At 44.2% G+C, this 12,534-nt stretch overlaps 1 protein-coding gene across 1 annotated transcript; it reads left to right on the top strand.

Moving 5' to 3' along the window:
* The first annotated feature begins 277 nt into the window (after positions 1-277).
* Positions 278-991, top strand: LOC136548243 (uncharacterized mitochondrial protein AtMg00310-like). The gene has a single exon (XM_066539843.1). The coding sequence runs from the start codon at positions 278-280 to the stop codon at positions 989-991; it is 714 nt and encodes a 237-aa protein (XP_066395940.1).
* Positions 992-12,534: the final 11,543 nt, after the last annotated feature.

Genomic DNA, 12,534 nt, shown 5'->3' with positions numbered 1-12,534 from the left:
GGATAGACATGATTATGAGATTGATGACTACAGTCTCTTTCTCGGTTCTGTTCAATGGTGATCGACTTGATTCTTTTGTTCCAACAAGAGGGATCCAATCTCACCCTATTTGTCTCTGTTAGGAGCGGAGGGCGTTTCATGCCTCCTAAACGCGAGAATTCAGTTATCGAATCTCAGTGAAATTAAAGTGGCTAGCATCGGTTCCGATGGTCAGACACCTATTGTTTGCAGATGACAGCCTGCTGAGGGCAGATAGGGAGAGAGCGCGGATGCAGTGATGGATGTTCTGAATATCTATTGTCAGGCCTCTAGACAAATGATCAATACAGATAAGTCGTCTATACACTTTGCCAAGGGTGTAAGTACTGGTCTTTGTGGGGAAATTATGGATTCTCTCGATGTACACAACGAGGCCCTGAGTGAGAAATTCTTAGGCATGCCCACGGATGTTGGATTGTCCACGAACGGAGCGTTCAAGTATTTAAATGATACGGTGTGGAAAAGGGTCCAAGGATGGATGGAGCAAACATTATCAGCCGACGACAAGGAAGTTCTGATCAAAGCAGTGGCACAAACTGTGCCAGCATTCTCTATGTCTTGTTCCAGGCTGTCGCACGGTTTATATCAGCATATTGAAGTGCTGTTCCGGAGCTTCCGGTGGGGCAGCAAGGAGGGCAAAAGGAGGACATGCTGGGTAGCATGGGAAGAGATGACTAAACCCAAATTTCTAGGAGAAATTGGGTTTAGAGACATTGAGATTTTTAACCTCGCTCTGTTGGCTCGACAGGTGTGGCACATTCTACAGGAACCATCTTCTCTTAGTGCAAGAATCCTGAAAGCAGTCAACTTTCTGGACGTTGATTTTCTAAGTGCGGGGCTTGGCTCCTCGCCATCCAGGATATGGAGAGCCATTGTGGACGGCAAGGGCGTTCTTGAACAAGACATCATTTGCAGGATCGGCACAGGTGAAGAATCCTTGTCTGGCGTATGAACTGGCTGCCGAGCTATAAGGTCGAGACGACGGACCAGAAGGAGATGGATAGTTCTTTCTAAAATTAAACACGTCGGCTAATCTAAGTTCATAAGCACCTTATAAAAGATCATAATTAAGCAACTAAGGTACCGGACTAGCTAGACAATTTTAGAAGTAAGGTCACACAAACCTATGCAACTAGTACTCAAGCAACCAGAGAACTCCTACACATGCTAGTATGCAAAAGTACAAAGCTTCTAAGCTCACTAGCAATGCTCAATAATAAGACTACACAGGCCAAATTATAAAGATCAAATTACTTAGCTACACAAACTAAGCAATGTGACTAATAAGGCTATTCAAGCCAATTAGTCACGCAAGGAATACTTCTATGCTACACAAGCAAGAAGGTAACTAGTAAGCTACATAAGCTAACTGATTACAAGAGCAACTACACAAGCACAGTATATATGAAAGTAAATAAAAGCTTGTGTATGTGGATTGCAAACCAACGGGAGGAACAAGGTTGACATAGTGATTTTTCTTCCGAGGTTCACGTGCTTGCCAACACGCTAGTCTCCGTTGTATCGACCACTCACTTGGTGGTCCGGCGGCTAATTGGCATCACCCGCCAAGCCTACACGTTGGGCACCGCAACAACCTACCCACAAGTGAGGGTAACTCGATGACACGCTCTACTAGAGTTGCTATTCGCGGCTCCTACGGGGCGAGCACAATGCCCCTCACAAATCCTTCTCCGGAGCTCCGCACAATATTCTTGCGGGCTTCATGATGGAGAACTCGCCACCAAGCCGTCTAGAAGGTGGCAACCTTCAAGAGCAAACAGCACTACCGGTTTGCAACTTGAACACACAGTGTCACTCGATGCAATCTCTTAATGTAACGCACTAGAATCACTCACTCGCAATCGGATCACACTCTTGCAAGCACAAGTGAGTTAGAGGGCTTCCAAACACACTCAAGCATGGACACTAAATCGCCCAAGGTGCTCAACCAGTCAAACCCGAGTAGCCCTTCAATTTATAGCCCAAAGGCTCAAAAGAGCCGTTGCTCAAAAGTTGCTTGGGGAGGTACAGACTCAGGATCCGTACCTTGGTTCCGTAAGGGTTCGGATCTTAGGATGTCGCCACGTGTCCCACGTTCAACCACGACCCTTACATAGCAACGGTCACTATTTATGGAATCAGACCCAAGATCGGAACTAACTCTCCTCGTAGTCCGGATCAACACAGATAGGTTCCAGTCCAGACCCTCTTCCTGGGTCCGGTCTCCTCCTCCAGCGAACCGGCAGAAGCCACGCGTCTTCGGTCTTTCGTCTTGCTCGTTCGGACCAGCGAGCGCCAGGGCCGGACCCTCACAGCATCTCGGTCCGAGGCATACGCGCGAGCCGCTCTCCTTAGTCGCGCACAAACCGGACTACGCAGCAATGGTCCGAAGCCGCGCCCCTGCTGGGTCCGGAGCCGTAGCTCCGTTCGACCAACGCTACCCGCGGCGAGCCCTCGGACCCGCTCTGCCTTCCGTTGGACTCGAGAGGACCAGCAACGCCGTGGTGCCGCGTGCGCCTCGACGCCCTTCGCCTCCGCTGGTGGACGAGCGGCCGCGAGTCTGTCCGGCCAAGCCGTGAAGAGCCGAGCGCCCCACTGCCGTGCCGCAGGGCCGAGCGCACTTCCTTCGCGCCCGACGCGCCGTGCTGCCCTGCGTCGAACCAAGGCCAAGCCGCGCGCCCGCTAGGCCAGCCGCTGCCGCGGGCCGAGCGAACCCGCGCCGCCGTGAATGAAGAGCCCTGCTTCCCTGCGTAACGGGCCGATCGAACCCGTAGTGCTCCAACGTCACACCCGCGAAGGACGTGGACGAGCGCTCGCCCGCCTGCTGCATCGCGAAGAGGAACCGGACCCGCGCGCCACTGGGTCTGAGGATCGAGATCCGGGTCCGAGGCACCTAAGGCCGAGCGCCGCAGTAGCTGTAGGTCGGCAGAACCCACCCTTCACCAGGGTCCGGTTTCAACGACTGCTGGGTCCGGTTCTACTCCTTCTCCTCTATTTTTTTTTCTATTAATTCAACTACGCCACTCTTGATTCTCAATCGCCAACAACAAATTGTCTCACCATACAGTACGTGTGTTAGCATTTTTCCAAACAAAATTTTCAAGGGTTAATCACTCAACTTGCCACACCACTCGATTCTAGCAATAATGCAAATTTAGATCACTCGGGTGACACTAGATGACCGATATACAAATAAGTTTGCCCCTCTTGATAGTACGGTCATCTATCCTAAACCCGATTATAAACTTCTCTACACCTGTGATCGGCGAAATGAAATACCCTAGGTTATACATTTGTCTTGCGCATTTTATTCCATCTGCTCCGATGTTGATGCAACGTATGCACCAACCGTATCACCAAATGATATGATCAACTTTATATTATCATGTGACCGCATTGGTTGATCGATCCTGACTTTACTTGCTCTTCACCGTTGCTTCGGTCCATCGGCGCCAAGTCATCACTCAACCTGCCCTTCACACTTGCAACCGGTCCGTCAAGCCAAGTCTTGTCTCGATCTTCTCCACCTTAGTCACATGACTCCATGTCATGTCTTATATGCAATGAGCTCCTTCATCACATGTTTACATATGGATTAATCTCCTGTGTATCTTTCATCAACATATATTAGTCCACCTAAGTTGTCACTCAATTACCAAAATCAAACAAGGACCTTTCAATCTCCCTCTTTTTGGTACTTGATGACAACTCTACAAAGATATGGAAATTAAGCTCAAATGGATTCATGTTACTTACCCAAGCAATTTTACTATCTATAAATGATTTTGGATAAGTACCACAAATCCGAATCGGTAGTATTAGCTCCCCTATATATGTGCCAGAGTGTTTGGTTTGAAGCTCGCACATGTACATAGATTGGAATTTTAAGATAGTAATACCTACCAAATGATGCTAAGGTGTAAAGAATTAACCTTTGATGCGTGATACCAATCGGAGTGCACGTTTTAACACCATGAGTAGCTAGACAACAAAAACACTGGAAACCGCAAGAAATCAACATTATAAGTAAGGTTGTAGTTTTTTTCTTGAAAACACTAGTCTAACTCCCATGCATGCTAGTTATCAAATCATCAATCAAATTCTATAACTAGCATACACCATACACACATGTATATTATATTTAAAACATTTGTAATGCAAGCAAGCACATGAATATGCACAAATCAAATGCAACCAGTCAAAGTTCATGAGCTTACTCCCCCTACTTGTGTGCTTCTCTTATCCAAGAATTTTGATCCTCTCACATTCTTCAATGTTGCTCCCTATTTGTCCATGTCCATATCCAACTTCAAATGTTGCTCCCTATTTGTCTATGTCTATGTCCAACTTCTACTTCTTCCCCATGTCTTTCATACCTTTGTCCACTTCTCTCCCCCTTTGTTATCAATTTCCATAAAAGATGTGCATCTTATTGATACAAAGGATTACATTGAGGAAGATGGTTGACACTTGAATTTTTGTATTTTTTATGGACACCATCACATATGTTGGAATGGCACCACTTGTAGCCTTTGAGATACCTCATGTAGGATCTTTAACCTTGATACCAATCGGTGGGGCACTTCCCCATATGTCATAGCATTCGTCATCCACTTGATAAACTTGAGCTCTTGTATGTAAGGGAACTTGCTTTACTTGATGATTACTTAAAGTTGAGGATCACTTGTGGAACCACCATTTGATGTGCTAGATATCACGTGTATGAATACCACTTGTAACTATGTGATAATCTAGATATACCACTTGTAGCAACTATCATGGAACCACTTGTTTGCTATCTTGAACATTTGTTATCTTTATGAGTACTACTTGTAGGATATCACTTGTAAATTGATATAGACACCACTTGTAAATACCACTTGAGAGATCAATTAAGTCTAGATGCCACTTAAAACAACTAAACTAGATATCCATTTGTATTGTTATCTTTTGCTTGTACTCTTATCATTATCATGAGCTTCTAATATGACTTGAACTAGATTGATTTGCCTAAGCTTTCAAGTCCGGTTTGATCCAATGACAAACTTCTTCATACCTCTTGCAATGGTTATCTCGCCAATGTTGTACTTGTCACTTGTTAGCAATCCAAAATAGATCAAGTACTTTGGGTTCAATAGCTCATGAACAAACTCATACACATACCACTAGATCAATTAATCATTCAAGCAATAGTGGTAGGCTATGAATTTTAAGATTTCATTTGTTATGCATGATCCTAATAAGCATGTACTATACGCACTAACCACATACTAGTAAGGGATGAGATGATCATGCACATTATAATGATACATAACCCTGTTCAGTGGTTTTGTAAAATCGGCTACTGGCCCGTAACCAGCCCAACCAAAACTAACATCATGGTTACAATGCGGCATGCGCTGGAACCCATCTAACCAACAAAGAATTCGAGAGCCTCCTACCGGTCACGGTTAGAAACCATCCAAACCTATCGAAATGAGAAAAAAGTGATGCGGGGGTGAGGTGGCGGCGGACACGAGCTTGAGCACGACGCCGGCGGGCGCAACACTGGCTTGGGCGAGCTCGAGCGTGGCTTCGATGCGCTAGGCGACCACAAAGGCATGCGCGAGCTTGAGCGTGGCACCAGCGGGTGTGGCACCAGCGACCGTGGCAGCAACTGCGACAGTGTCGGCGGGCGCGAGCTCGAGCGCGGCAACAGTGGGCGCACGAGCTCGAGCGCGGCATCAATGACCACGGTAGCAGCGGCGACAAACGTGAGTCTGGCGCTGGTGGCGTGTCACTGGCGACCGTGGTAGCAGCGACGGCGTTGACAAGCGTGGGTAGGACGCTCGCCCTGGCGAGCGAGTGTAGCAACGACATGTAGCTATGAGCCAGCGCCGAGGCTGCGGCGCCCAGTAGGACTTCAATTATGTGCAGATCCCCACCAGCAGCAGCCAGTAGATCCACCACGGCGGGCCGATGGTCACGCGTCGTTGGTGTCAATCTCTCGGCACCGCGGGCGATGGAGCCTCGACCCATGCGATGAAACTGGACCCGCTCGCAGCTGGCCTTGAATCGTGTTGCGGCGACGGCGGTGGTGGCATGAGCTCGAGCATGGCACCCTTGGGCCAGCCCAAGCCAAACCAACCTAGGACTGATGTCGAACCCGTTATGTAACCGTATGAACCAGACCAACCTAGTCCATGTGCTAAAAAATAGGTTGGGTTGCAAACCAACTCAAAGCCACAAAAACTAAACCATGTCTAGGGTTAATGATACCTTTGCTATCTTGGAGTAGTGGCTAGTCATTAGATTTCAATTAAACCCCGCAATAGCAATGTGAAGTCCAATTATTAACTTGGTGAAGACCAATATCAATATTTGAATCTCATTCTTCACCCATATGAAAAAATCACTTACGATCAAGTACACTTTCTTGATGTGGTTGGCTTGTGTCTTCATTTAATTAATGCTTGCATGAGAGAACCATATATTAGAGTACCACTTTCATGAATAGCTCTCTTTTGGGTGTTGCTTGCTCTCTAGATCAATCCTTTTGATTGCTTCAACTAAGCATCTCAAATGTTTCTTAAATCACCACTTCCATGTTAGCATTCCAAGTACTACACTTGGTTTACCTACAAAAGGCGGCAAGCCCTTACACTAGGAAGAAGTGACCTCTCTCCAAAGAATCATTCTTTACACTCACTTAAAATAACCTGATTGATTGATCTAAGTGATGGACTTAATTTGATGAGTAACCTTGAATCCTTCTTCAAGTCCTTTTCTTTCTACTTATTTAAATCTTTTTCTTTCTCATAAATGATCCCCAATTGTCACTAGAACTTAAACTTCATCTTCATTTTGAGTTTGATCTTGATCTTCAGCTTGAGTACAAAATATGTGCCAAGTACACTCCACAATCAAATGACCTTGTATTCTCTGCTTGTCATGCTTCTAGATTATCTCAAAACCAAACTTAGGTACCTCAAACACTTATGAACATGTTTCCAACTTGAGGACATTTCAATCAAAGTGACTCTAGATCAATCCAATGAATGTCACTTTTTCTAGCAGATTCTGTACCCTTCAAAGATAAGCCCATAACTATAAATGTACAAATCCAAATACATCAAAATTTTGTGGAGGTGTGCTTCACTAAGTCATCTAGCAGCTGTAAAAATTTGGGCTTCATTTGACCTCTAGATTGCTACCAAAATTTACATTTTTTCACACTACTATATGCTGAAAACTGCCGCACTATAGCTGACAAGATTCACTCCAAAACCAAAGCATTTCTTTTCCAATTCTCATGAAATTAAAGAAACAACTAATACCATAAGTTTAGAGCATGCATACAAAATTTCAAGCTAATCCAAATAGATTTGGTCACTCAAACTCAGTCTTGATCTCAGCTCACTCAGATTTTCAAATATAGGACATATTTCAATCAATTGAGCTATACTTCTTCAAATTGAACCAAATTTGAAATCAACTTATTTAAACACTCTCACAAGACATATATCCAATCAACCCACTTACTAAAAGTCATCTTATGAACTTATCCAACACAAATCAATCTAAACTTTATTACTAAGCATTTAATCTATTCAATCATCTCATAGCAAGCAACATATGCATATATATCCAATTCAATCAACTCATATGCACCCAAATGAATAAGATCAACTAGAGATATACCTTGGTTAACTCAAGATCATTCAACTAGCAAACTTCAACTTAAATATTTGCAAGCCGCTAATATTTCCAATAAATCATCCACAACTTGACAATAGCACTTGTATGTTGTAGCTATTGGACTCACTTAATTTGTCATGGCATTGGGATAATGATCATCACTTGTCAACACTTGGCTGAATCACAAGATAGACACAATGAATACTACTTGAACCAAGCCTCCAATGCCGATGGTACCTATAATCAATCATCCACTTTTTGATGGTACCCAAACTTGTTTGGGTCCTCTCAAATCAAGTGCAACATACTTAAGCATTGCCTTAGTATGAGTAGCGAGATGTTTTGCAATAGTAACCATAGAGGTACCATCACCATCCTTTCTAAGCACAATATTATCATCAATTGAAATAGACTTAGAATTGTTACCTAGGAGACATGAATTAGCCATGTGTCCCCTTTCCCGGCATGAGTAGCAGTTTCTCTTTGTTAGAGCCTTCTCTTCCTTACTCTTGTATTGCTTCTCATCGCCTTGCCTCTCATAAGTTGCTTGAGCCTTATTCTCAAGCTTGGTAGGACACCTCGAGGCAAAGTGTCCCGTATCTTCACACTTGAAGTACTTGATGTGAGCATACACCTTCTTCTCATCTTGAGTCTTGTTCATCATCTTGGCATCTTGATCAAGCATTGGATGCCTTGCTCTTTCACCCCTTCTTGTTTTCTTCTTCTTCATCATCAAGTCACCACCATCTTCATGGTTGATCTTGACTTGCTCTTGGGGTGTCTTTTCTTGCTCATCTTGTGACTTTGCTTGAGGCTTCACTTGATGCTCCACCACTTGCTTTGTTGGGAACATAGAGGTGAGATGACCCCATGTGCGGCACTTGAAGCATTTGACATGCTTTAACCTCTTTTCTTCTTTCATTTTCTTGAGCTTCTCTTTATTAGGGCATTCATTAGCAAGATGTCCCACTTTATGGCATTTGAAGCACATGAAATGAGATAGACTCCTTTGTTTTTGCTTCCTCATCTTTCTTTCTCTTTTTCTTTCACCCTTTGTCATCTTCTTCTTGAAGCTAAGGCCACACTTATCACCATAGTTTCTTTGAGTCTTCAACATGTGCTCAAAGGTCACTTATGAGTTGTAGTGCCTCTCTAGCTTGTTGCTCAATTTCTTCACTTGTTCATTGAGCTCATTGTTCTTCTTCAAAAGGTTAGTCTCACAAGACATAGAGGTATAACAAGCATCTAAAAGTGAAGAACATGGCATAGATAATAAATCATCACAAGAGGTGGATACATGCTTCTTGCCTACATCACAAGAGTTAGTCACATGTTGCAATTGTTCACTTGACTCATGTGATGTGCTCTTATTATTTTTAAGTTTCTTTAAAAATACTTTAATGAGAGAAGCATGTTGTTCTAATAATTCTTAATGGGACATAATTGTGTGCAGGACTGGGTAGCAGTCCCAGTTGGAAAACCCTCTCTAGTCCCGGTTTCCCAACCGGGACTGCCAATCCGGGACTAAAGGCTCGCCCTTTAGTCCTGGGTCTAATAACCGGGGTTGATGGGGCCATTTAGTCATGTTGGTTATACCAACCGGGACTAAAGGGGCCTCCAGGCCGAGCCCAAGGGCGGGTACCTCTAGTCCTGGTTGGTATAACCAACCGGGACTAAATATTACTCTTTTTGTTTTCCTTTCCTTTCCTTTTCTTTTCTTTTGCAGTTTCTTTCCATTCAATTTGTTTTTGTTTCAAATAGTTTTTGTACATGAATTATATGCTATACTATTGTACATCATCCATAAATAAGAACGAAACTAATCAAGTAAGGGCTTATATATTACAATAATTTAAAACAAGTCATTACAAACTAGATGTCCAACTTAAAATATTACATACTAGATGTCCAAGTACACCCTAAAGTTCATGCAAACATAAGTAGCTAGAAATGCCTTTGACTTTCTCATATTCTCAACTGAGCAAAGTGTAGATCACTGATGTGGTATCCACAAATGGTATTGACGTAATTCAAGGCATTAAATAGTACACTCTCCCTTGCTTCTAAAGTATGAGCACAGGGTCTACTAACGATAGTTCGTGGTGGCTGAGAAGTCAGTGGGTCAGATGATCCCCTCTTAGCCGCAAGCAGCTTTTCCTAAAATCCTACCGTAGTGTGTGTTGGCCATTCATTGGCATATTTCAAATCATAACCAAATGCATACATTGTTTGGTTTAGAATGGCTTCAAAGATGCAACGTATGTAGGTTAAGTCATAGTCCTCAACCTATAGTTAAGCGTTGGCAGAAAAAATGGATATGAGAACCAAGCTTCCCAATAACAACAAATCTAGATATAAGCTATGAGTTCGACTTTGACTTACCACATCATTCCGGTTGTTTTGAGCCATCCTTGCACAAAATCTTGCAACATCATGATAAGAGCCCGCATCCATAGCTTGCATCGACACGGAGGAATAAGTAGGTAGGATATACCCAATATTCGCAAGCTTATTTGCATATGCTAAGACAACATATTTTTGTGCAACAGCCTTATCAGGTGCCTTTACTCCCACCTCTGAGATTTGTACAATATCTATACCCCTTCTAGCGGCGATGGAAAAGCCAACTCTACATTGGTTGAATCGACCATTATCTACCTCAAAGCTCTTAACATCCACAACCTCAACCCCAAAATTCAAGAGTGTCTCTTTAAGCCAAATGATTGAGTCAATTACCTACGGTACATTTAGGAAACACATATATACATATCAGAACAATATATTGTGTACAAGCGTAATTAAAACATATTGATATATTGAAAACATATATCATTGCTTACTATGCTAGGATGATTGAACGGAACATTCGACAACACTGGATCGAATCCACAAGTAATTGTATAGCCCCAACCTAGGACAATCGGTTTAGGGAGACGTCTAGCCATCTCTTGTCACTAAAGTTAATATATCAAAATTCATATCACTGGAGTCAATATATGAATTCATACACCAAAATTCATATATATCACTGATGTCAAAATTTTTCATATACCAAAATATCAGGCACTAAAGTCTATATATCAAAATTCACATCTGTAAACCCTATATATCAAAATTCATATAACTGGACCATATATATATATATACACACACACACACACACACACACACACACACACACACACACACACACACACACACACACACACACACACACACACACAATGCATGCATATCATATATATACAATATATAACACTAAAGAATATATATTAAAATTTATCTATATCACTGAAGTCAATTTCTTTCATATACCAAAATGCATATCACTAAAGTCTATATCAAAATTCACATCTGTAAACCCTATATCAAAATTCATTTAACTGGACCCTATATATATACCAAATGCATATCATATATATACAATATATCACATGAAAGTCAATATATCAAAATAAATATCACCAAAGTGAGTATCTTTTAGCACATACATACATATATATATATATACATACATATATATATATATATATATATCAAATTGTATCAAAATAAATCATAAAGCAAATACTAGTCAGATTGAATAGAAATAGTTAGCCAATTAGCTTAAGTTAGGGGTGAGTGCTCGGTTTCACACAGCACGAAGGGATGAGAAAGGGTTGTAAAACGAGTAATGCCACCTGGCGGCATACGAGGATGAGGACGAGGCTGGCCAGAGACGAGGACGAGGGCACCAATGCGCGCTCCGGGGAGATGAGGATGAGGGCGAGGCTGGCACCACCGGAAATGAGGACGAGGGCGCCGCCGCGTGCGCGTGCGGCGAGGATGAGGTGGAGGTCGGCCGGATTGAGTTGAGGGCGTGGAAACCGCCGCGCACGTTGAAGCCGAGGATGAGGGCAAGGCCGGCCAGCCACCAGAGGACGAGGATGAGGGCGCCGCCGCCGCGCGCACCGAGGAGACGAGGATGAGGGCCTACCGCACGAGCCGAAGATGAGGGCGAGCCGCGGGCGCCGGAGCCGAGGATGATGGCGAGGCTGGCTGGCCGATGAAGGACGAGGACAAGGGCACCGCCGCATGCGCCGGGGAGACGAGGATGAGGTCCCGCCGCGCGAGCCGAAGAAGCGGGCGAGCCGAGCGCGTTGGAGCCGAGGGATGAGGGCAAGGCCAGAGCCGAAGAAGAAGGCATTGTCGGATGGGCGCACGGTAGGGGTGGTGGCGCAGCGGAGCGGCGGATCTGGCGTTTGAAAGGAGAAAGAAGAAGAGAAGACATGAGTATATGTAGGGTCGGTACCCTTTAGTTTGGCCCAACAACCGGGACTAAAAAGCCTTTAGTCCTGGTTGGTGGCCCAACCTAGGACTAAAGGTCACCGGAACTAAAGGCCTTTTAGTCCCGGTTGTTGGCCCAACCGGGACTAAAGCCAAATTTTAACGCGCGGCGAAACTGCTGCCTACACGGCAGTTTCGTTTCCCTCCCATGCAACAGTTTTTAATATTTCCTTTAACATAAATAGGCTGAAAATTGGAAATTGCATAGTAAAAAAATATATATAGCTTGATCAAATGAAAAACTTGTCAACTACAAAGTTGCACTACCGTGCCACACGCGCCTCGACACCCTTCACTTCCACTTGTGGACGAGCGGTCGCGAGTCCGTCCAAGACCGCTGCCAAGCCGTGAAGAGCCGAGTGCCCCACTTCCATGCCGTAGGGCGCCGAGAGCACTTCGCGCCCGACACGCCGTGCTGCCCTATGTCGAACCAAGGCCAAGCCGCGCGCCTGCTAGGCTAGCCACTGTCGTGGCTCGATCGAACCCGCGCAC

The sequence above is a fragment of the Miscanthus floridulus genome, chromosome 4, assembly GCF_019320115.1.
Source record: "Miscanthus floridulus cultivar M001 chromosome 4, ASM1932011v1, whole genome shotgun sequence".
In the NCBI taxonomy this organism is placed as follows: Eukaryota; Viridiplantae; Streptophyta; class Magnoliopsida; order Poales; family Poaceae; genus Miscanthus; species Miscanthus floridulus.
Note: the sequence above shows the minus strand (reverse complement) of the source record. Positions and strands in the feature narration are given on the sequence as shown.